The 27,162-nt window shown below is 42.7% G+C and overlaps 1 protein-coding gene across 1 annotated transcript; it reads right to left on the reverse strand.

The window, feature by feature from the left end:
• LOC126199725 (uncharacterized) lies at positions 1–26,959 on the reverse strand. The gene is made up of 5 exons (XM_049936650.1): positions 26,942–26,959; positions 26,456–26,605; positions 19,652–20,133; positions 8,992–9,091; positions 1–195 (listed from the first exon to the last, which is right to left on the reverse strand). Exons 1-5 carry the CDS (start codon positions 26,957–26,959, stop codon positions 1–3), a joined length of 945 nt encoding a protein of 314 aa, XP_049792607.1.
• Between the last annotated feature and the right edge of the window lie 203 nt (positions 26,960–27,162).

Below are 27,162 nucleotides of genomic sequence, written 5' to 3' on the forward strand. Positions count from 1 at the left end.
TCATGGATAGGGAGGTGAGTTAGCTGCAGCTGGAGCAGCTGCTGCTTGTCCCAGGGACAGTGACTGTCGTGGCTGGACCTGTCTCACATCGGCAGTGACCCAACTATGCTTCCCTGCATGGTGCAGAGGCTTACTGGGGCGGTATGATGTGGTGAAGGACGACAATGTGGAGGCTCCTTTCACTATTGGTGTGGTCTTAAAGATATAACCATCGTGAAAGTGGAAAGATTCAAAGTTAGAGGAACTGGAGTTAAGAGATGCAATTTTCAGGAACTCCTTAAGTGACCATAAAAATAGCCATACACCTCTGGATGAATAATAGCTTAGGGAAAACATGCCAATTAGGTTAACAGACGGGCATCCACTGTCTTATAGACAGGATTGGATCCACAGGACAAAAAAACACTTCTAGTTCTAGATCTGTTACAGGGGTAGGTGGGTGACCTTGCCCTTCGTTCTTAAATCACAGACTTAGGCCTCTTGAGGACACAAACAAACATGCTTTGTCTCGGTGGTAGAGTCCAGGAATATGGCAACAGTGCAGGGTAGGTCAGTATTACAGGACAGTCATCTTGAATTTCAACAGTTTCTACAAAGGAGAACGGTCCTAATTTCACAGTGGCAACACAGTTTGAGAAAAACCCATACTTTGAATTTCCCACCAAAATCTGAATTTCCCGCCTTTTTATACTTAAGGCAATTGTTCTTTGTCAGAGGGGTGATCTTAGGAGACAATATCCTTCATTCCAGAACTGGGAAACCCAGGAAAATTGGGAGTGAGTGTGATATGAAAAAAAACTTAACAGAAAACCATGTGGATTAGAGAGCAATAGACCTTATTCCAGAAAAACAGAGTGCGAGGACATGAAAAACAGCTCTACAGATCACTATAGAGATTAAAGAACAATAGTCCCTTGTACCAGAACAAAAGAGTGGGACAGCTGAGATGTAAAATCACTTAACAGAACGATAGGGCGAGGAGGGGAAGGCGGAGGATGGCATACTTACTCCCACATTTCTCTGGGCCTATCTAGTCATGACCTGCTACGAAATGTTGGTGAAGATAAAAGTTTAACCACCATGTCCCTCATCAGGTACAGAGCAGTGCATGGCAGGACAGTCACCGGCGTTACTCTCTTATACACATAAAAAGAGAATCATAAAAAACTAGACCTCCCTGGTTTTGTCTCCAACGTAATGTTGAAAAACGTAAAACGACTCAAAACCCTCCGATACTGACCAAAGTATCGGAGACTTTTCCCTTAGTTGTAAGGCAAATGCTGGAACAGGATATCACCTATCAAATATTTACAATTGGAATCACCTTGCCCCTCTACCACCTCGCCTGTGACTTGGATAAACTGAGCGCCGTAAACGGCCGGATCGCAACAGCCTCCTTTCATCTTCCACCCGAAGCTCCGTACTAGGGTAGAGTGTGAAATGTATTTAAAAAAATTTCAAAACATTCCGCAAAATATTTCCAGTGGCCAGGGGGGGGGGGGGGCTATTTATACCACTCTCAGTTTGCTGCCATTTGGCTGAAAGGCTACATTTCTATAACAGCCCGCCATAATTACTTTGGTTGGGAAAAAACGTCAAAAGCAAACAAAAAAAAAAGAAAAAAAGAAAAGGAAAGACAATAATAAGAACAGACACAAGATAAGCGACTGTCTGCAAGCGCTAAGCCGTCAGATTTCTTTATTGTTAATCTGTGTTGAATTGCTAATTACTCAGTAAGGTAACTGTAAGAATTACGAACGATCGAATTAAACTGGGAGTGGGTGCAAGTGCTGATGAATGAGCTATTGAGGAAATCTGCATTCAATGCTTCACGATATTTAATAGTAAAATTATGTAAAACATGTATTATTTGAGTAAAAATGTATTATCGTTCAGCAATCTGCAAAACGTGCAAAATGTGAAATGAATTTCCTTAGAAAATAGATCAGATGCGTAATAAGATGTGGATGAGCGAGGGATAGTAAGAAAGGTTTAATTATCAGCTCGAAACAATAATGTAAAGTAGTCAATTTATTATTCGCCTTCAGGTGCGTGATTAGAATCATTGAATGCATTGAAATCCGCCCGTCACAGTACCGTACCACGCCGCTAGAAGAGACCACAAAAAGGGCATAGCTAACTGATATTGGGCGGTAAATCGTTTTCTATGTTTGGAAGGGAAGAACGCTGTGACAGTCCATGTTGAATAGATAGAATAGACAGAAATGTACGATAGTCGTGTAGGCGCTTCCAGTGTGGTCAAACAACTCTGAACGGCGGTGAATAAACAGGGAAACCATCTATCTATGAAGAACGCGGAATCGCAAGAGAAGAGATGGCCTCGAAGGTTGGCGTACCCCATCAGTGCGACAGTGGGGAAATAGAAATGAGTCACGGATCAGTTTTAAAGATCTTATACGACATTTTCAAAATGACAAAGGTCTCCACCTGCTCGGTGTTAGGAATGCTTACGATCATTCACAAAATTCTCCTACACATAGGCAGCAGCAGAAATGTTACATCTGTGTCCAGTCAATCCAGAAGACGTCTTTAGCCGCCTCTTCACCACGGTCATATTCTGGCTGTATAACTGTGATCCGACATAAACGAACAAAGAAAATTGTGGTAAAACGTGGTTTCACCACTGCAAAAGAAGGCAGACACTGAACCTTAATGGGACATGTTGATGCGAAGTGCTTTCTAATTTGTCATGGTATGGTGACAACAGATTATGATCGTAAGGAGCAAACTACTACAAGAGTCTAAGCATAGGCTCTCGCGGCCGTTGTCACTGTCGACAAAATTCTTCAGGGTACGCAACTGCGTTGTCAGTATGTAAAATCCTCCGACGTTTAAACCACTGTTGCAAATGTCTTTTCACAGGGTGTTTTGCTGAGTCATGAAAACATCCTGCGGCAGGCTATATGCAACAGTGGCCGAAAAGTCAGAGAATTTTACATACTGGCAATGTTGTCACATACCCTGAAGAATTTTGTTGACCGTTACGGGAGTCTTAATACCCGAATCTCTTCACGACGAACGCTGCGAAGACGAAGCATCGTGGGAAGCCCCACGACGACACTCCAGCTGATTCTGCACAGGACACAGCCACACACACTATTTCTCTGGGCTATCAACTTAATATTGAGGCAAACGAACGATATTGCCGCTTCTTAATAGCTAGGATACTAAACCAAATCGAATGAACAGGCTATGGCCTTGTATGGAACAGACATTGTGAACATGTTTAGTGGTCAGTTTACGGAAGCGGAGCCTACTGACAAACAACTTCCCAATGTGCACTTTGCGCAACAAGAACAACTGAAGAGTTTCCTGGTAACAGGAAATTGCATATTGTGAATGAAATAAAGAATAGGAGCGATTCAATTTGTCATCAGTAACGTAGTGTAACTACAGTATATGAGCATATTAGGGTGAGGCTGGGTAGTGAATAGCAGCAACACTGACAGAAGGCGAGCGCAAGATCTAGTTACTGTACTATGTCAACAAGGCCAACGCAATGTTGTGAGGCAGGTTAGTTTTCATAAATAGCAAACTCGTCGCTACGTCAGAGACTAGTATAGCAAGGGAAAAGGACATTTCCACACTGCCAATGGATGTACTGTTTTCAGATATGTGACCAGTAGTGGCGCGTATGTACAACAAATGCGCTGCTGCCGACTGTAGAGTATTGGTAATTTTTGTAGAAGAATTACTCTAAAATTCGCAGTCAAACCAGGATGAGCGGGATGTGCAGACGAGGCCGCCACATGGTCCTACCAGCAGGTCACCGTATCGAGACCATAGCGGGACAACAGCTCTATACACGAAGGTCCTCCGCAAACTTCTTGCCGCGGCTCTGCTGGCCATCACAGGTCACTTCCATTAGCACGACCGACTTCTGCTTAGGGGGCAGTGGGTCGCTTCCCGTGCACACCACCCATCCAGTGTCACTGAAAGAGGGGCGTCTCCATGTGGTGGGCGTACCCTGAAGTGACGTAGCCGGGCGTCGCTAGGGAGTCATATGAGATACCGCATTGTCGAGGAAACGCCGCAGGTGTGTAAAACGCATGCCCGGCTTACGTAATGAGACAACCAGCGCTTTGTGCAGTATCACGTCAGCATTGCGGGCCGTACATGCCGATAACCCAGTAGAAATCAACGGCCAGCTGTGTACCGAACAGTGCTGATGCGCCAATCAAAGAACCTGTTACCTTTTTAGTTGTGTTTCTCTGGAGCCTCCTGGCTCCGTCCTCCTCTCCACCACCCACTCGCACCATCCTGGGTCATAGCCCCACCACCCTGCACTAAAGACTCTATAATGAACGAGAAGCAGGATCTTACAGTAGTTAGGTCGCATAACACTCGTCACTGCTAAGTAAACGTAGTGATAATGAGAGCAATACACAGACCGTAGCGGTCGCTCGGTTCCAGACTGTAGCGCCTAGAACCGCTCGGACACTCCGGCCGTCATCACTGGTTTGTTAGCATCCATTTGGAAATTCCGAAACGCAGTTTTCTAAAGCTTCTTCCCACTCCAATGGCCCGCTACTTGGTCTCCTGCATGAGTCACCTGGCGTCCATTCGTTGACTCTCGCCGTGGGACGCACCCTGAAAGCTTTCCGTTGTATTGCCCATGGGGCACCCTTCACACCTGCTCATGACTGCTCACGTCTGCTCCCAAACAAAAAGGTTTCTCTAGCTGCTTGTTTCACCTCTTTCTCATTGACATGCAGTACAAAGGATCGGTGTGTCAGTACCATCAATTGAGTGTTATCCCTTCGCATTACATACTTATAGGCACATCTGCTCATTTCTGGCGAAGTAAGTTAGGTGTCATATTCGCCTTCCCATTACGATGTATAAAAACTCCCATGTAATGTGCGAAATTGACCTTCATTTAATCTGACACCTTACAAAATAAGTTTGAAGATCGGATCAAATCTCTTTCTTCACATTACACACACAGTATACACAATGAAGTCCCGACTTGTGTTCTCTACAGGAGCTGGTGCACATATCGCCCCTGCTGTTCGTTGTAAAGGATGTCTCTCCATCACATCCTTTCATACACTCGGATCTCAAACCCCAGGGCGCATCTGTGGAGAATCACAGTCAACGCTCCTAGTTGCAAACGTACCAGCTTCTCACAGATCTCCTTGAAGTCAGACAAAAATGGTATGTGATGAACTTAGGCGGTCTGGAAAACGTTCTCTATGTATGGGTGCAGCTCTATCATTATGTACCTTACTGTGAAGTGGAAGACTTGGAAGTGATCGGCTTTTTAATCTTATTTTATATCCAAACCTCACATTTCCGGACATGCTTTACTTGTCAAATCTTTGTCTACTTTGTCCCCTTCATAATCCCCAGAAGGCTGTAAAAGATTGTGAACATCCTGTATAGTAGTGTACCCATATTACAGTAGTTTGCCGATGCAGTGTTTTATGGAACTTTCTGTCTACTGAATATCTTGTAACAATCAGACAGTGCAGTGCGTTGATAAACGGAAAAGGGCGAAACGGACAGCAGAGTGTAGAAGTAGCGCTTAAAAGGCTGAACTTATAAAAAAGTAGAGACTCTGTTTTTGTTATCTACTTGCTACATAAGAACTTCACAATTAATGAAGAATGTCTCACGGAACTATGGCATACTGAACTTGCATGAGTTGTATTCAAAACGATATGGGAATTTTCTAATTTCACGTGTTCTATTATTTCACGCAACTTTTTTCGTTTTTGTGTTGGTAAAAATATTTGAAAATTATCCATAGAGTGTAGCTATAGCAGATATGTAGTCTGTTGTCAGCTGACAAATAAATTACGTATGTTTGGGTAGTATCGACATACACTTATTTCGTGTGAAAATAAATTAAAACATATTAATTACATTTTGCTGTAAGAATGGATTTAGTGCAAATTTGCAAGCGACTTCTAATCAAGCTGCGGGCCTATGGGGTATCGTCTCAGTTGTGCGACTGGATTCGTGATTTCCTGTCAGGAAGGTCGCAGTTCGTAGTAACAGACGGCAAATCATCGAGTAAAACTGAAGTGATATCAGGTGTTCCCCAGGGAAGCGTCCTGGGACCTCTGCTGTTCCTGATCTATATAAATGGCCTGGGTGACAATCTGAGCAGTTCTCTTAGATTGTTCGCAGATGATGCTGTAATTTACCGTCTAGTAAGGTCATCCGAAGACCAGTATCGATTGCAAAGCGATTTAGAAAAGATTGCTGTATGGTGTGGCAGGTGGCAGTTGACGCTAAATAACGAAAAGTGTGAGGTGATCCACATGAGTTCCAAAAGAAATCAGCTGGAATTTGATTACTCGATAAATAGTACAATTCTCAAGGCTGTCAATTCAACTAAGTACCTGGGTGTTAAAATTACGAACAACTTCAGTTGGAAAGACCACATAGACAATATTGTGGGGAAGGCGAGCCAAAGGTTGCGTTTCATTGGCAGGACACTTAGAAGATGCAACAAGTCCACTAAAGAGACAGCTTACACTACACTCGTTCGTCCTCTGTTAGAATATTGCTGCGCGGTGTGGGATCCCCACCAGGTTGGATTGACGGAGGACATCGAAAGGGTGCAAAAAAGGGCAGCTCGTTTTGTATTATTACGTAATAGGGGAGAGAGTATGGCAGATATGATACGCGAGTTGGGATGGAAGTCATTAAAGCAAAGACGTTTTTCGTCGCGGCGAGATCTATTTACGAAATTTCAGTCACCAACGTTCTCTTCCAAATGCGAAAATATTTTGTTGAGCCCAACCTACATAGGTAGGAATTATCAACAAAATAAAATAAGAGAAATTAGAGCTCGAACAGAAAGGTTTAGGTGTTCGTTTTTCCCGCGCGCTGTTCGGGAGTGGAATGGTAGGGAGATAATGTGATTGTGGTTCGATGAACCCTCTGCCAAGCACTTAAATGTGAATTGCAGAGTAATCATGTAGCTGTAGATGCTTTGGTGTTGTGAGCAAAACAATGTTTTTTGAGTGGTATGAGCGATTCGAATAAGGATATGAAGACGTTGAAGATAACGAATACCCTGGATCGGCTAGTCACAATCAGCGGATTTGCTGATGGCGTTCGCATATCAACTGGTTCATTCCATTTTTCAGATGTTCTGTTCATGTGGCGGCAAAATGTTTTCCATACTCGGTAAATTTCGACCGAAACCAGTGGCAACGCAAGTTGCTCAGGAGTCGATGTATTATGTCAACAACGATGGGGAAGTTTAAAAACGTGTCTCAACAGGGAACGGATCATGAGTCCACGGACATGATGTCAAAACCAAGGCTCACTCTGCACCAGTGGGAGGACTCTGGATTGCCGCAGCCTCAGAAAGCTGGGCACGTGCAGTCAGATGCGAAGGTTATGCTCGCTCGGTTATTCGATTTTAACGATGTAATGCACCAAGGGTTCTTACCACATGTTCTGACGGTCGGTAAATAGCACTGTTTACAAGATTAACGCCGTTTGCATGAAGCAGTCCAGAAAAACGTGCCCGGGTATATAGCGGAACAATTGATGACTTTTGCACCACAATAAACACCTGCTCACACTTCCTTGCTTGTTCGTGAATTTCTGTCCAAAAGTTGTAATGTAATGATGCCTCAGTCTCCATATTCGCCAACCATGACTCCATGTTGTAAAGAAAACCGCAAAGAATCATAGTTTTAAAACAAGCGTAGAAGAGATAACAAAGTAATACTGAGATAGCTAAAAGTTATCTCAAAAGATCAAGTTCCAGGAGTGTTTCGGGGACTGGAAAAAGCACTGGTATGTAATTATATAAAATGTAATGGGAACTATTATGAAGAGGATGCTATGGATACGGGGGAGTAAATACGATTGTTTCCAAATTACAAAATTTAATGTTTTTTTTAACACGTCTCGTATGTCCTATTGTCGGTGAAGCCTATCTGACGGCCAAATCCTGGTCATAATTCACATTAACTTAATGGTATGGCAAGCAGTGTCATCGCATACAACATCTAGACAAGATATAGATGAGGACTAACGATAAGATAAGCATGAAACACCAGCTAAAGCGTTGTAAATCGGACACTTGTGAACTGGGAAACGAAACCTCATGAGATGAAGGTCGCTGAGTGTTCGACCTCTTTACACATACCGGTAAACTGTTAAAAAGGGATTATGTACATATTTGTGGACGCAGATGTAGTTGTGGCAGCCATTATCCCACAAGTCAACAACTCTTTCCAGTTTATTTATAACGTTTGCTCTCTGGTGTCGTGGAGCGTGATGTTTTATATAACACGGAATCCCTTATCACATAACTTCCTATGTATAAGTACTTTCGATGATAATCTTTATGACTCTCCAACACGTGAAAGTCTTGTGTTACTATCCTGAAATGGAACATTGGCGCAACACCGAAACCAGTATCCGAGTAGAAAAAAAGTAAAAATGTTAGGTGTCGTGGTTCAAATACGGTGCGAAGTGTGATTCCGCTGTGTTACAGTGTTATCAGTTGGATAAAACCTATCTTTTCTTTAGGCGGAGACAACTGCAGTTCTTGTGTGACATGTTTCGCACACACCGATTTCGACCATACAATAATAAATATAGAATACTTACATGTGTACAAGCAGAAGAAACATTAGCTGCCTGGACACATTCAGTTGGCATTATACATTGTTACAGCAGAGACTAACAAGAGTGCGTTTGGATCGTTGTGTATGGCATATCTTTCTTTACTTTTTTTAATTAATAAAAATTCATATGCAGAGTAGTTACGTAGTTATATTAAGGTTTTAGAGTCTCAATTAGGTCTTCAGCCCTACATAGGTATTATAACGTGATTTTGTAATAAACAAACCGCAGTACAACGTTTGAAATAATTATTGGAATGGCGTGCTACTACAGTCTAGAAGGCGGATCAATAAATAAATTTTACAGAAAAAAGTTTGAGATCTGTTAACTGAAATGCTTTTATGGAGTAAGATGTACGAAATTACTCACCACAGCGGAAACAAAGATACAGGAACACAAGTCCACCATGTTGACGAAAAGAAGAATGAAGATTGATATATTCATTACTCCCTGCAAGAAGGAGACAGATCTGTAAAAAAATAAGTAAATAAATAAATAAATAAAAATAAAAAATTACAAGAAATAACAAAAAACACTGTCGTTATTTATGAATTAAAATATTTTAGAATTTCGGTTTTATTGGAAGTAGCACATATTACCGATGTTAAAACTGGAAACAGAGTTAACGTACTGCATAATAGTAATTACAAAATAAGTGACATAAACGTCACGTGCATTATACTCAGATAAACTCTGTCATTTTAAACTCTTGCCCGAGGAACATCCAGAAATGGACTTCTGCGCCTGTGATTAGTCTATATATTGGCGTTAATGTACGTCTTCTTACAATGTCTCTACTTTTCCAGCTTTTATTACATTGTGGAATTTACTTGTGGCAGATAGATTAAAAATTGTCTCTTGAGTCACAATACGAATAAACAGTGTTGTGAAAATACAGGAATGGACCAAAGTAATCGGAATGCAAGAAAACTTGAGTTGATGGGGTAGATTTACTTTCGTTTTGCATACTCACTTTTATTAAACGAGAAGCGAATTATTGTGAGGAAACAGGAGAGATAATCATATGTGAATTGCATTTTGTAACATCGGTAGAAATTTACCATTATCAATCTGAAATTGTGAAATACTCTGTATAGGAAGTTGTATCACTGCAACAGAAGTTTTCAAAATACAGGCGAGTTATGCGGTAGCACATTTGCACCAGTCACTGGTGGTGCTATGCGAACTGAAGTAATTTGATTCGTAAATAAATGAACTGCTGTGGATTGAAGACTGAAATAATGGTAGTCGGAGGCGACTTCAACCTAACTAGTATAGACTGGGATGTCTATGGATTCATTAAAGGTGGTATAGACCAGCCGTCGTGTGAATTACTTTTGAACACATTAGCCGAAAACTGTCTTGAGCAGCTAAATCGACAGCCAACGCGTAATGGAAATATTTTGGATCTGGTAGCCACGAACAGAGCAGACCTCATCGACGGTGTCAGTGTTGAGACAGGGATTAGTGATCATGATGTTTTCATTACGACTATGGTTACGAAAGTTAAAAAGTCGGTCGAGAAGGCTAGGAGAGTATTCTTACTAGAAAGAGCAGATGAGCAGTTGTTAGCATCCCACTTAGTAAATGAATCGACTTCATTTACTTCCGGTACGATGGATGTGGAAGAATTATGGGCAAATTTTAAACACATTGTAAATCACGCATTGGACAAGTATGTGCCAAAAACGTGGGTTACGGACGGTAAAGATCCACCGTGGTTTAACAGCGCAATTCGGAGAATGCTCAGGAAGCAAAGACAGTTGCACTCGCGGTTCAAGAAAGATCGGGAGAATGAAGACAGGCAAAAGTTAGTAGAGATTCGTGCTGCTGTAAAATGAGCGATGCACGAAGCATACAACCACTACCACCGTCATACCTTAGCAAAAGATCTAGCTGAAAACCCAAGGAAATTCTGGTCTTACGTAAAATCGGTAAGCGGGTCGAAGGCTTCCATCCAGTCACTCACTAATCAGTCTGGTCTGGCAGCGGAAGACAGCAAAACGAAAGCTGAAATTTTAAATTTAGCGTTTGAGAAATCTTTCACGCGGGAGGATCGTACAAACATACCGCCGTTTGAGTCTCGTACAGATTCCCGTATGGAGGACATAGTGATAGACATCCCTGGGGTTGTGAAGCAGCTGAATGGGTTGAAAATAAATAAATCGCCAGGTCCTGATGGGATTCCAATTCGGTTTTACTGAGAGTACTCTACTGCATTGGCTCCTTACTTAACTTGCATTTATCGCGAATCTCTTGCCCAACGTAAAGTCCCGAGCGACTGGAAAAAAGCGCACGTGACGCCTGTATATAAGAAGGGTAGAAGGACGGATCCTCAAAATTACAGAGCAATATCCTTGACATCGGTTTGTTGCAGGATTCTCGAACATATTCTCAGTTCGAATATACTGAATTTCCTTGAGACAGAGAAGTTGCTGTCTATGTATCAGCACGGCTTTAGAAAGCATCGCTTCTGCGAAACGCAACTCGCCCTTTTTGCACATGATATCTTGCGAACCATGGATGAAGGGTATCAGACGGATGCCATATTCCTAGAATTCCGGAAAGCGTTTGACTCGGTGCCCCACTGCAATCTCCTAACTAAGGTACGAGCATATGGGATTGGTTCCCAAATATGTGAGTGGCTCGAAGACTTCTTAAGTAATAGAACCCAGTACGGTGTCCTCGATGGTGAGTGTTCATCGAAGGTGAAGGTATCATCTGGAGTGCCCCAGGGAAGTGTGGTAGGTCCGCTGTTGTTTTCTATCTACATAAATGATCTTTTGGATAGAGTGAACAGCAATGTGCGGCTGTTTGCTGATGATGCTGTGGTGTACGGGAAGGTGTCGTCCTTGAGTGACTGTAGGAGGATACGACTTGGACAGGATTTGTGATTGGTGTAAAGAATGGCAGCTAACTCTAAATATAGAAAATGTAAATTAATGCAGATGAATAGGAAAAAGAATCCCATAATGTTCAAATACTCGCTTGACACAGTCACGTCAATTAAATATCTGGGCGTAACATTGCAGGGCGATATGAAGTGGGACAATCATGTAATGGCAGTCGTGGGGAGGGCGGATGGTCGTCTTCGGTTCATTGGTAGAATTTTGGGAAGATGTAGTTCATCTGTAAAGGAGACCGCTTATAAAACACAAATACGATCTATTCTTGAGTACTGCTCGAGCGTTTGGGATCCCTATGAGGTCGGATTGAGGGAGGACATAGAAGCAATTCAGAGGCGGGCTGCTAGATTTGTTACTGGTAGGTTTGATCATCACGCGAGTGTTGCAGAAATACTTCAGGAACTCGGGTGGGAGTCTCTAGAGGAAAGGAGGCGTTCTTTTCGTGAATCGCTACTCAGGAAATTTAGAGAACCAGCATTTGAGGCTGACTGCAGTACAATTTTACTGCCGCCAACTTATATTTCGCGGAAAGACCACAAGGATAAGATAAGAGAGATTAGGTCTCGTAGAAAGGCATATACGCAATCATTTTTCCCTCGTTCTGTTTGGGAGCGGAACAGGGAGAGAAGATGTTAGTTGTGGTAAAGGTACCCTCCGCCACGCACCGTATGGTGGATTTCGGAGTATGTATGTAGATGTAGATGTAATGTGAAAGAATTTTCAGGAAGATACTTTCCCTTAAACTTGCAAGTGAGTTTGGTCACATTCTAAGATACGCATGTTCCCGACGAAAATTTGTTGTTTAAAGAAATATGCTGGAATTTAGTTTTTCGTTTTTGCGCGAGGATATTACGCCAAGTTATACTGCGACTTTAGGGAATACGATACGGTGGATCATCATTTGCTTTGAAATATCACATTCTGAAGTATTAGAAACGCACTATCGGAGAGAGCACATAATCGACAAAAAGTTTTGTGTTCGAAAGTGAAAGACGATTTCCCGATGGGTTTAGCAACTAGCGAATGGGTGAAGTATTACGTAGATTACTCTGCGTATTTGTCCGGAATTTATGTTCCTTGATCTGAAATGAAACTGAGCGGTGGACAGCTCAGCATTTTACTGTCTCAACATTTCTGTCCTCAAGAATCCAATTAACTCCTCAAGAGAATTTCCTTATTGTTTATCAGACAGTCGGTGGGTGGATAATTATTGATGAGTAGTGAACATTTACGTAAATAACAATAAATATTTTACTCTAATTCATGCACCGATACAGTTGAAATTTAGTTGGTTGGAGGGAATCACGTAAAAATATTTTTCTGAGTAGGTAAGTGGTGACTCGCTTATATTTTAAACCTTTATCGGGTGCGGAAATAATCTTCCACCAAAACAGAATGTCGTGTGTTTGATTGAATCTACATCATTCAACTACTGCGTTAACAGAAGAGCCTAGGCTGAACAAAGAAAAGTTTGACTGTTTGTCACTTGTTGGTTTAGTTACAGTGAAAGTTTCGCTTAAATGTCCAATAAACTGCAATAGGAAATGCCAAACGGAAGACATACGTCGAGCAGAAATTGTTCTCAAAGTTGTTGGGAGCCCAAGAACGAATGGGAGTCAACAAAAACATTTTTTGCTCAAAATATGTCTCTTATAATGATTATGACGGTAAAACTACAAAAGCACAGAAGTACCAATTATTCTTGCCATTGAGCATCCATGAACTAAAAAGAAGAGGGAGGAAAATGACATTAATACACAATTTTTCCTGCGCTAAGACGGCCAGTGTGGCCGTGCGGTTCTAGGCGCTTCAGTCTGGAACCGCGTGACCGCTACGGTCGCAGGTTCGAATCCTGCCTCGGGCATGGATGTGTGTGATGTCCTTAGGTTAGTTAGGTTTAAGTAGTTCTAAGTTCTAGGGGACTGATGACCACAGATGTTAAGTCCCATAGTGCTCAGAGCCATTTCCTCCGCTATGTAGTGTACAATTTGTTCTGGGGTGCTGTTGTGCAGGGAGCCCTAGAGATAGTGAACCTGATAGTTACAGGTAAAAAAAGTCGTAGAGACATTTCTATTTTTTTCAGCATGAAAATAACTTCGGTTACACTATAAATCAGTGAAATCCAGAGGCCGTAAATTCAATTAGATACATAGGAATCAACTTAAATTGGAAGGAACACATAGAAAGCAGCGCGGGGTAGCTGCTTGGTCTGTGGTCTGAGACGCTTTGCCACAGTTTGCGAGGCTACCACCGTCGGAGGTTCGACTCCTCCCTCGGGCATGGGTGTGCGTGTTGTCCGCAGCGTAAGTTAGTTTAAGTTAGATTAAGTAGTGTGTAAGCCTCGGGACCGATGAACCACTTGAACTTACCACAAATTTCCAAAACACATAGAAAAAGTTGTGGGGAAAGCGAACCAAGACTGTGTTTTATTGGCAGAACACTTAGAAGAACAGATCTTCTCAACAGATTGCCTATAATAAGCTTGTCCGTCCTCTTTTAGAGTACTGCCGCGCGGCGTGGGGTCCTTACCAGATAGGATTCACGGAGTACATCGAGCAACTTCAGAGAAGGGCAGCACATTTTGTACTATCGAGAAATAGGAAAGAGAGTACCACGGACGTGATACAGGATTTGGGGTCGACAGCATTAAAACAAAAGCGTTTCTCGTTGCGGTGGGATCTTCTCACGAAATTTCAATCGTCAACTTTCTCCGCCGAATGCGAAAATATTATTTGACGCCGACCTACATATGGAAAAACAATCATCATAATAAAGTAAGGGAAATGGGAATGGAGGAAGAGATTAGTGTTTATGGTCCTGTCGACAACGAGGTCTTTATGACAGAGCACAACCTCGTATTAGAAAAGGATGGGGAAGGAAGTCGACATTTGTCTGAAGCCGTTCAGAAAAACCACGAAAAAAATCAAGATGGCCAGGCACATATTTGAATCGTCGTCCTCGTGAATGAGAGTCCAGTGTCCTAACACCTGCTCGACCTCGCTTGGTTGGGAAATCACAACTCGTACGGCAAAATATACATGTTCGTTTTTCTCTGTACGCCGTTTGACAGTGGATTAACAAAGAATCATTGTGAAGGTGGTTCGATGGACACTCTGCCGAGCACTTACGTGTGATTTGGAGAGTATCCATATAGATGTAGATGTTACTGTTACTGTTTGATGACAAGCAAACACATCTAGCATAGCGTAGCAACCTCTTTTGCTAAAATGACACATCAAGGCAAGAATTCCGCGAAACGAAGAAAGGTTTGGGGAACCAATTTTGCCTGGGACCGCTTGGAAGTGGTCTACATCGGGCCGGTACGGTCGGGTGTACCGCTAGTTACGCAGACCGCCGCGTCCGTCTCTGTGTTGTGACACAACAGTGCGCCCTGCTGAGTCGCCGAGTCGCGTCTCTCGGGTACAAGCGGGTCTGAGCGGATACGGTCGGGCGACTGTTACTTCGGCCGCCGTGCAGTGCAGTGTTTCGAACAACTGTGCATGCTGCTTCAGTATTCGGGTATCTCGGGCATTTGCGGATCTGAGCGTATCTTTAAAGGACACAGGGTCCGTAGTGGCTTTATGACGCATTTCACGCATTGTTCAGCAGTTGACAATTCTTATGTCGTTTGATACTGCTCGTGGTGATTCCTTAATTATTTGCCGTGAACTGGAATTTTGTATTCTGAATGCTTTTACTGTTGACTCTACTGAGAAGCAGTGGCCGAGGAAACAAGGAAAAACATTAACCTTTAACTCTTAGCGTGGGATCTGACAGAACCCAAGCACATTTAGTTTAGCTAAATTTATATGACCAAAGTTGGCAACACTGCCTGCCGTCTAGCAGCCCTGTCTCACATCTTTTTACTCGCCGTCACCAGTTTTTCACTATTGTATTGCTCATTGTTGGTAGTGTTTGATAGGTATTTAGTGGCTGGGAAGTTCATAGCCCTTCACGTCAACACTTCCGTTACAACATAGTGCCGAACAAGTAGGCGTACTCACGCTTTCCTGTCAGTCTGCATTTGGAATTCTCATTAATTGATTTCATTCTTGTAACAGACGATGGAAGAAGACGTTTCCAATTTCTTCACTGAGGAGGTTTCAGATGAAGATAACTGTGTAGATGGATGGTCTCCTCATTCTGTGTCAGGTTACTGTATGAGTATGAGCGTAATACCGCTGGTGAGTATTCTGGTGGTTCAGATGGTGTAGACTCAGGCCTGTCTAATTTTTTCATAGGTAAAGACAAGAGTACGCAATGGAAGAAGATTCCTGCCAATCAGAGAGTAAAAGCTAGTATGAGAAATATCATAACTCATGTTCCTGGAGTAAGGGATCGGCAAAGTCTTGTATATCTCCCAATGATTGTTTCTCTGAGCTAATAGAAACCACACTCATTAGTGTTAGTACAGTCAGTATAAACATAAAAATTGATGAAGACAAGCAAAAGAATAAAAACGACAGGACTGCTTGTTTGACTGATGATACTGAGGTAAAACCCATCATTGGATTTCTGATTTTAGCAGGATCTATTCGCTCAGGTCACTGACACTAGCGCGACTTGTGGAACATACAATGAATAGGAATTCAAGGTTTTCCATCAACAGTCACCTAGAGTTGTTTCCAGTTTCTTCTGAAGCACATGCGGTTCGATGACGGACACCCCACCACAACGATAAATAACAAGACAAACTGGCACCTGTTCGGTTTACATTTGAACATTTCATACGCAACTGCAGAGTCAATTACATACCTACTGAATATCTGACAGTAGATGAGCAGGTCGTACCATTCAGAAGTCGCTATAGCTTTCGACAGTATTTGCCGTCTAAATCAGCTAAGTGTGGTCTCTAAGTCTTCTCTCTAATAGATGCGAAAACTTGGTATACTATTTCCATGGAGATTTACCTTGAAATTCAACATAAAGGCCCATTCGAGGCGTCAACCTCTGTAGCTGATGTGGTTATGAGACTGGTAGAACCACTGAGTGGCACAGGTAGGAACACAACTGGAGATAACTGGTTTTCTGGTGTTCCTCTTGTCCTAAGATTGTTGGAGGAAAGCCTGACATACAGGGTGATAATTATTGAACTACATGAAATAAAATCGTCAAAACTTCTGAACGGTTTCTTCAGGACGTTCAAAACGCACAGTTGGCCGCTGGGCGTGATGGGAATTAGTATGCCCATGAGCGCGCGCCTTCTTATCGGTCACTTTCATTTGTATGGGTTCGTCAATAAGCAAAATTGCCGCATCTGGGGGACTGAGAATCCGCATTGCGCGATATAAAAGTGTCTTCACCCTCAACTGGTGACTGTGTGGTGTGAAATGTCCAGTCACGGAATAATCGGTGTGATATTCCTGGCATGGTGACTAGCGAAGGGTATGGGATGGTTTTGGATGACGATTTTAACTTCATTACCCAAAGTGACCCCGATTTCGATAAGATGCGGTTCATACAAGACGGAGCTCGACCCCATCGAAGTAAAGAGTGTTTGATGCCCTGGAGGAGCACTTCGCAGACCGCGATTTTCCGACACTTCAAAGGGTCATTAAGAATTCGCCATTTTTCTGCGCCACACCATCGCCTATGAGGGTAGGCATATCGAACATATCATAACCTTAATTGGAATATTTGTAGCGATATTTACATGTTCAAAAAGGTATGTGCACGCCGTAGTTTCTAACTAAGTTACGTTGTTTTCATATAGTTCAATAATTGTCATCTTGTATGTCGGTACGCTGAAGATCAAGCGAGATGTTCCTCCCCAACATGCGGCTAAGAAGAGAGATGTGAAATCCACAATGTTTGGCTTTCAAAATGACTTCTCTTCTTACTCCTATGCCCTACAGAAGAACACAAATGTAATTTTAATTTCTTTTATGCATCTTGAAGACACGTCAATAGACCCTACCTCCGGTGTTAACGAGAAACCAAACATAATCACATTCTACAACGACAGAGAAGATAAGTGGGGGGAAGGGGGGCGGGGTTGATGGTAAGTTGTCTGCCACATAATCAACTGCAAGGAAGTGCAGTGTATGGCCTATTACGATATTCTTTCTCACTGCAATTTTTAGCAGCAATAACCCCGAAAACAAAATGCCAAGGAAAGATTTTCTTTGGGAACTGGATTCGGCTTGGTGCAAGACCGGCTACAGTAGAGGGCAACAATGGGTCACTTACTCGGAGAAATTCACCAAAGGACAGCAAAAATGAGTGGATCAACATCTGCTGTCAAGAAATGTCAGCTGCGAAAAGGAGGTGCATCACCTACCCTAGAAATAAGGATGAAAAACCCCGATTTACATCCATATGCATGAAACATTTCCTTACTGTGTGTGATCAGTGTATTAATGGTAGTTGTAAAGAGTCATCAGTAGAAACTGTTGAATCACTGAATGTTTAGTTTATATTGCGTGAACGTAACTGTATTACCTGTTTCCTAATGTAATGAAATACGTTATTTCTTCAAACAAGCATTAATGTATTCAATTTCATAATTTACAAGGTTTCTTCTACATTATTTTGTAGTAAATAACCTAGTTATTAATATTCTATGTATACAGCAACATTAACACATCATGGGGATCCACTGGACCTCACTTATATAAAATGTTGCCACGTTAACAAACAAAGATTAAGAAGTGGGAGTTAATACCAAATCCAAGAGCAAAAAGCAAAGTTTGGCACAATTTTTACGTAGTGAATAATAAAGTCAGCGCTATTATTCCTGGATGTGTTGAGTTTGTGAAATGTAAACACATGTTATCATAAAAGTCATCATCGGACAATAGGAATTTGGTTATGCGGGTGGACACAAAATTCCGCTAAAACAAGTGTGTAGCAACAGAATAATAACATGTTAGAAACAGGTAAAGAAAGCATGTATAACATTTATAAATACTGTCTTGGACTTCATGTTATTTTTAATGATGTTGCTGCGTTTCGCTGGAGACTTTATCGGTGAATATTATCGGTAGAATTCTGAACCCTTCACTGCTTTTGCAGTTTTGTATCTGTATCATTAACCAAGAGCGATCGTTTCAAGAAAGTCAATGCACAATATGTGCAACTAGATGTGCGTCCATTCCAAGCTGTGGAGAGACGAGGCTTCATTAAACCCATCCAGGATTCTGTCACCGTGGGGGCAACTTTCGGAATGGTATTCGGCAATTAACTTGTACCTCACCCTTGCTTGAGCACTCGCCAACAATGCATAAATTGCAAGAATGACCATCCTTCAGGAAATTATTGCAGCAATCAGACAAAGTGGATGTTCAGCCAGCACAGATGTGTCGACAGAAGGAAATATTGTGGGAAGTACTATGGGACCAAAGAACACAGTCACAGAATAATATGAGTCTGAATCGGATATTTGGTATGAAATTGGGCGGATACGGGCGGGGATAAGCTTTCGGGTACAGATCCGACACTGTCGATCATCGAGCCGACTGAAATCTCCCGTAATCCGGCTTTACCCTCTGCCGCTTACTCACTGCTATCCTCTGTATGAGATGGTCACAGCTGCGTCGCTCGCTCAGTGTCTTCCGGAACATACTCATTAGAATCACGATCAGCTAACGTGGGAGCCAAAACGAACAGCATCATGTTACGATGTATCAACACGTACCTTGCCTAACAGACGATTATTTAGCTTCATTCGAGCTTCGAACACAGAGATACGCGTGTAGCAGTGATGATGTGTGGGGAAGGGGGGGGGGGGGAAGGATTCACTTAAATCTTATCTAGAAGATGGTTCTGGATGAATGATATGGATGGACTCCGGAGCTGTTGTCAATGAGCATTAAAAGTTGTTTTGTGCCCTGTCTACCCGCTGCTGCAATCCACGCTATTGAACTGCTGCTGCTATTGTCACAATTTAGGTCGTCGCGAAAGCTGATAATAACAGCTGAATTGAGGTACTTATTGGACCGTGTCTGCGATAGGAGCAAGATTACTATTACGCTCCTCGTATTCAACGTACAAACAATGTTATTCATAGAAATGTAAGGTTTTCTAACCATACCTTGAATTGCGACAACAATAACAGTAAATTGATCTGATTATGTTTATCAAATACGTTGCTTGTCAGTATCCCTGGAAGTGATACTGCTTACCTGAGAATTTCGTGATGATGGTGAATGTTCTTTACCAGTTGTGGATACATATCGTTTGCGATGCCCTCTAATGACACGTGCTCAGTACTTTGAAGATAATCATTGCTTTCAACGGTCGACCCGTCGCGTTTAGGTACAGTCCGATGACTCCGCTGTTGATATTCCCTTCCTTGAACCGTAAGGCGCTCCTTCTGCATGGCTGTAATGTTCCCGTTCAGAACTTCCAGCTCGGCTGCCACCACCAGCATTATGTGAATAAAGAAGGCGTCCACGCAGGTAGCAGACTGCGTCCCTACTAGCAGGCAGAAAGCTTGAACAGCATAGAGTATTTCATACGAGGGTGACAGATACATATACTCAGGGAACCAGAGGGGTACGGGGAACTGGCGAGCAGGTTCAGGTGACTCCTGGTCCGAGGCGAGGAAAGCGCGAGCCAACAACGGCGTGGAAAGCCACGCGACGAGGCCCTGGATGAGCGCCACCTGTGGAAGGAAGCAAGCTTTGTACGTCTCTGGGTGAGGTATGCTGAAAGCCAGGCCTCAGTACTAACAAAGTTCTGCAGTAAATACAGGGTGTTTCATAACGCTCTTCCGATTTCACAAGAGTAGGTATTCTACCTAACGAAGATAAAAGTTTAGGGTGGACATTATCATAAGCCTAGACCTAGAAAGCTTCTTTTTTTTTTTTTCAAAGGAAGAAATCGATTTTACAAGAGTATACAGGGTGGTCCATTGATCGTGACCGGGCCACATATCTCACGAAATAAGCGTCAAACGAAAAAACTTCAAAGAACGAAACTTGTCTAGCTTGAAGGGGGAAACCAGACGGCGCTATGGTTGGCCCGCTAGATGGCGATACCATAGGTCAAACGGATATCAACTGCGTTTTTTTAAATAGGAACCCCCATTTTTTATTACATATTCGTGTAGTACGTAAAGAAATATGAATGTTTTAGTTGGAACACTTTTTTGCTTTGTGATAGATGGCGCTGTAATAGTCACAAACATATGGTTCACAATTTTAGACGAACAGTTGGTAACAGGGAGGTTTTTTAAATTAAAATACAGAACGTAGGTACGTTTGAACATTTTATTTCGGTTGTTCCAATGTGACACATGTACCTTTGAGAACTTACCAATTCTGAGAACGCATGCTGTTACAGCGTGACTACCTGTAAATACCACATCAATGCAATTGATGCTCAAAATGATGTCCGTCAACCTCAATGCATTTGGCAATACGTGTAACGACATTCCTCTCAACAGCGAGTAGTTCGCCTTGCGTAATGTTCGCACATGCATTGAGAATGCGCTGATGCTTGTTGTCAGGCGTTGTCGGTGGACTACGATAGCAAATATCCTTCAACTTTACCCACAGAAAGAAACTCGGGGACGTCAAATCCGGTGAACGTGCGTGCCATGGTATGGTGCTTCGACGACCAATCCGACTGTCGTGAAATATGCTATTCAATACCGCTTCAACCACACGCGAGCTATCTGCCGGACATCCATCACGTTCGAAGTACATCGCCATTCTGTCATGCAGTGAAACATCTTCTAGTAACATTACGTAAGAAATCAGCACATGCATCACCATTTAGATTGCCATCGATAAAATGGGGGCCATTTACCTTCCTCCCATAATGCATCACCGTACATTAACCCGCCAAGGTCACTGATGTTCCACTTTTCGTAGCCATCGTGGTTTTTCCGTTGCCCTATAGCGCATATTACGCCGGTTTACGTAGCCGCTGTTGGTCAATGACGCCTCGTCGCTAAATAGAATGTGTGCAAAAAATCTGTCATCGTCCCGTAATTTCTATTGTGCCCAGTGGCAGAACTGTATACGACGTTCAAAGTAGTCGCCATGCAGTTCCTGGTGCATACAGATATGGTACGGTTGCAATCGATGTTGATGTATCATTCCCAACACCGACGTTTTTGAGATTACCGATTCTCGCGCAATTTGTCTGCTACTGATGTGCGGATTAGCCCCGACAGCAGCTGAAACACCTACTTGGGTATCATCATTTGTTGCAGGTCGTGGTTGACGTTTCACATGTGACTGAACACTTACTGTTTCCTTAAATAACGTAACTATCCGGCGAACGTTCCGGACACTGGGATGATGTCGTCCAGGATACCGATCAGCATACATGGCACACGCCCGTTGGGCATTTTGATCACAACAGCGATACATCAACACGATATCAACCTTTTCCGCAATTGGTAAACGGTCCACTTTAACACGGCTAATGTATCACGAAGCAAATTTCCGCACTGGCGCAATGTTACGTGATACCACGTACTTATACGTTTGTGACTATTACAGCGCCATCTATCACAAAGAGAAAAAAGTGGTCCGACTAAAATATTCATATTTCTTTACGTACTACACGAATATGTAATAAAAATGGGGGTTCCTATTTAAAAAAAAAACAACAGTTGATATCCGTTTGACCTATGGCAGCGCTATCTAGCGGGCCAACCATAGCGCCATCTGGTTTCCCCCTTCAAGCTAGACAAGTTTCGTTCTTTGTAGTTTTTTCGTTTGACGCTTATTTCGTAAGATATTTGGCCCGGTCACTATCAATGGACCATCATGTATATTTCATATCTACGTACATACGAGAGGCATTCTGTAAATAATGCAACACATTTTCTTCTCGACCTGTTTCGGTAGAAAAGACGCGGAATGTGTTGTGGGACATCGTGGAATATTCCCGTTACAGATCCTATAGTTTCATGGAGTTGCGATAGGGGTGGCGCTATACGTAGTCTTTAAAATGACGGCCGAAGCGGAGGTGCGTTTCAAGCAAAGAGCTGTCATTGTGTTTCTTTTGGCGGAAAACCAGAGCATCGCAGGTATTCACAGGCTGCTTGTAGAATGTTTGCAGAGACCCGCCAGTGAACACAAGCTCGGTGAATCGAAAGGGGAGGTGTCTTCCTCATCGCAACAGGGTCGCACGAACCTGACCGATCTACAGCGTTCCAGCGCGCAGCACACAGCTATGACTCCCGCAGTGTTGGAACATGCGGACACTCTCATTGGAGGTGATCGACGCCTCTCAATTAAACAGCTCGTCGCGCTGTTGGAGGTCTGTGCCACTGGGTTCCTCGGCGCCTAAAAGAAATCAGTAAACGTTTCCCTTCGGTTTGGCCCAATGAAGAATGCACTCCGCTGGAAACCATCGCATTGAACGGAGATTATGTTTAAAAATACGATTTTGTAGTAAAAAGAGTGGGGAAAAATATGGTGTACTGGAATCCTGCATTAAATTAACCTGCTTTAAGAAAGAACTATGTAGCATTGCTTATTGAACGTCCCTCGTAAAACCTTTGGCGACTTTTTACAATTACTTTTACAATCAAATATTTTACTTAACTCTCAAAAATGTTAGTGTGGCCCACATCACACGCATGACAAGAAAACAAACAACAGAACGACAGTTAAACTCGTTACATATTTTTAGCGAGCGCATCTGGGGTTACTGTGTTCACTACCGTTGTTATGAGGCGTCGTAGGTTTCCCAAAGTCGTTGGAAGCGAAGACACGTAAATGAAATATTTCACAGACACCCACAATGAAAAATTTCATACGACGAGAACAGATGAAATTGGTGGCCAATGGTGCATCATTCGTTGAGGCAGCTCATTGTGATCAAAATGCTCGTAGTGCAGCTATCAGTTCTGTGGTGCTACGCCTCGTTGAGAAATGGAGTTTTCATCATATAATGTACTTTCAGATTCGATGAATAAATTGAAATACACCGGGAGTTTCTATCTCTATTCGAGTAGTAGACATACTGTTGTGAAATCGAATGATTTTTTTCATAATCTGTGTGTCTCATTTTCTGAAGCTGTTTTTCACTTACATGTAAAATAATTTACGTATTCTGTGTTGTCTTGTAATATTTCAGCAAGTCCTCTCATGTGCAAATATATATGTAAATGGTTCTGAGCAATGTGGGACTTAACTTCTGAGGTCATCAGTCCCCTAGAACTTAGAACTACTTAAACCTAACTAACCTAAGGACATCACACACATCCATGCCCGAGGCATGGTTCGAACCTGCGACCGTAGCGGTCACGCGGTTCCAGACTGTAGCGCCTAGAACCCGTCGGCCACCCCGGCCTGCGAAATATATATGTCAGCTTTGAGTTTCTGTGTTCATATAACGTCATGCCACATTTAGCAGACAGATGGTCCTCATTGGTGACTACACTCTAGGAGGCAAAAAAACCACCACGAAGGAGTTACCCAAATGGGACAGATAGAAATAGGTAAATGTTATACGCATGTACTGACGAACAAATCGGATGATTTATTCAAGAGAAAAAGTTTCACGTACTGAGCAAGTCAACAACGGGTTCTTCCACCTCTGGTCCTCATGCAACAAGTTATTCGGCTTGGAATTGATTGGTGGAGTTGCTGGCTCCTGAGGGACATCGTGCCAAATTCTGTCCAACTGGCACGATAGATCGCCCTGACCCCAATGCTCCAATTGTTCTGTGTTAGGAAGTGATCTGACTGGCCACCTTGCTGGCGAAGGTATTGTTTGGCAAGCATAAAAACAAGTATCAGAAACTCTGGTAGTGTGCGGGCGGGCATTATCTTGTTCAAGCGTATCCCCAGGATGGTTTGTTACGAAGCTCAACGAAACGAGTCGTAGAATATCGTCGTCGTGCCGCTGTGCTGCAAGGGTACCGCGGATGTCAACCAAAGGGGTTCTGCTATGCAATGAAATGACATCCCAGGCCATTACGCCTGGTTGTCGGGCCGTATGGCGGGTGACAGTCAGATTGAAATCCCACCGCTCTGCGGGAAGTCTCCCGACAGGTCTGCGGCCTGGAATCTTATTGACTGGAGTAGAATTGTCTTCAGCGATGAGTCCCGCTTGGAACTGAGCCCCCATTACCAGTGAAGATGTGCCTGGAGACGTCCCAGACATGATGAGATATCAGCCTTTTGTCGGTCATGCGGCCCGACAACCTGGAGTTATGGTCTGCGGTGCCATTTCCTCTCGTAGCAGGGCTCCTTTGGTGGTCATCTACGGTGCCCTTCCAGCACAGCGGTAAGTCGACGATATTCACAACCTCGTTTGCTCGCCCTTCGTGTCAGACCATTCGGGCTTACATTTCAGCAAGATAAAGCACGCCCTCAAATGACGGGTATTTCTACTGCTTGCCTTCGTGCTTGCCAAATTCTGTCTTCGTCGGCAAGGTCGGCAGATCCGTCCCCAACTGAGAGCGTCTGGAGAATTGTGGGCAGGGCCCTCCAACCAGCTCCACACTTTGACGACCATACGTGCCAACTCGGCAGATTTGGTACGATATTCATTAGGAGGATATCCAACAACTCCAACAATCAATGTCAAGTTGAATTACTGCTTGCACTGTGACGACAGGGCACCAACGCACTACTGACTTGCCCAATTTATGAATCACTTTCTCTTGAATAAATCATCAATTTTTTCTGAAATCATAATGATTTGTTTGTCTGCACATGTATATAACTCCTACCGATTTTCGTCCCATTCGAATAATTTCCTAGTATTGCGTTTTATTTAACTTTTTTCATATCTTAGAGTGTATATGTATCTACTTAGGGGCGCCAGAGCTTATGTGCTTACATATCAAATTTCATGAAAATACGAATAGGTCAAATGACAAATCATCTGAAAAGCAGAACAGTTTAATCAACGCTTAGCTTACTTACAGAATCACAAGGGATATTAACGTATTTGTTACTTATAATTAGATCGTTACCACGAAACGGACTGCTGAGCTTTACTTTAGACCAATGGAGATGTACAATGTGATCAAGCTAGTCAACGCTCACACTTTTTCTACGACAAGTTCGTATTTATATGTGGAGAACACCATACAATTTGTGTTGTATTCATTCCGCTGTAAATGATGATGAATGTTGTTCGTGCTTAGGCTTCCACGTTCAAAACCACTTGATATAAAAGTTAGCTAGGTGTAGAGGAATGTCATATTGTCAAATAAGCTGACTTGCTCTACTGTGGTCTTCTAATGGAGGACAATGTGAAATGCTGGAGGTTCTTTAACGATAGTATTGTTTTCAGCGTGTTCTGTGAAAGAAGACTGAAAACAATGAAAGTGGACCTAAGGACTGCAGTTATTATTAAGTGCCAGTAATGAAATAAAAGGGTAGGCATAGCTTGTACCAGATGGCTGCATCCTCTGAAGTGATAATGCTCCGTGTCAGATGGCTGTCAGTATGCAAGATAGGCGTAATGAGCATGAGAATGAAGGAACACGTACTCCCCAGCGTCGAAACGTTTGTCTCTAGATATAAGTGAGACACTAAAGTGTGTACTGAAAAAATAATTAAAGGTGTATTGGGATACTGAAGCATCTCTCAAGAATGTCAACACGTTTTATGTAAGAATTGATATAAAATCCCACTGATCACAATTCATGATTTACATGTGAACTTTAGATAAGTTAGTCCTATTTCGGGGAGCAGAGCTATTCCTGCGACATATTGGATGGGTGTCCATATTATTATATGCAACCTCAGTAGACAGTTATGAAAGATAGCAAAGATGATTTAATGGTAGAAATTAGGTAAGATTGAGATAGAGCCCTTACGCAAAGCCAGTGCGCTTCTTGTCGCCGCACTCTAAAGCTAAAAGTTTTGCTGATGAACGGATATCCATCATACAGTCGTTACTATTTCGCATCACATTAAAAATTTAAACATTATCGTACGAATCATATTTTTAAACGTTGTTTTTGGATATGTGTAACACTTACACTGAGTGTTGGTCAGTACCTGCATGAATATGTACAGGCGGCGTGACAGCTTTTGGTTTCGGCTCCGGATCCTGTGACTGCTTTGGCCGTTACCATAACTTCCCCTGACGTCGGACAGAATCTGCAGCAGCTCTCGCAGGGCGTCACGTTTGTAGATGAAGAACGCTACCTACAAACAGATAGCACCGATTGCCACAGTAACACTTGGTTACAGTCGCAGCGACGAAGGGGTTAACTCATATAGGCCTACAAAGTCTAAATCGATACTGCTAGCTAATAGTGAGGTTACAATACACTTTCTCGTACTTTTATCAAAGCATGCAATAATGACTCGAACAAATGGTAGAACAACTATGCCACTGAATGCAAATAGGACATTATCCAACAATTCATCTTACTAGAAGGAGTGTTATGTGTAGATTACACTGGAATACAGTTACTCACTGTGTCTACAGGAAAACGTCGTTCTACTTTCCTAGACGCTAGGGCGCTAGCACGTAATTACCTGATCAGCAAAACCCATTGCGTCTGTTGCGGACTGCTAATACGACTGCATCTTTCCTGTCATATAATGGCAGCCTTGTACTGTGATTAATGGATGAGATAATGAGACGGACATTTTATTAATAAGTAATTGTCTATTCTGACCGGGCGTTACTTTCTGCTTCAATAATTGTCCTTGTATGTTGTTTTCATAGTTATTGGCCTACTTCTAAAGATGTGAAT

The sequence above is a fragment of the Schistocerca nitens genome, chromosome 1, assembly GCF_023898315.1.
Source record: "Schistocerca nitens isolate TAMUIC-IGC-003100 chromosome 1, iqSchNite1.1, whole genome shotgun sequence".
In the NCBI taxonomy this organism is placed as follows: Eukaryota; Metazoa; Arthropoda; class Insecta; order Orthoptera; family Acrididae; genus Schistocerca; species Schistocerca nitens.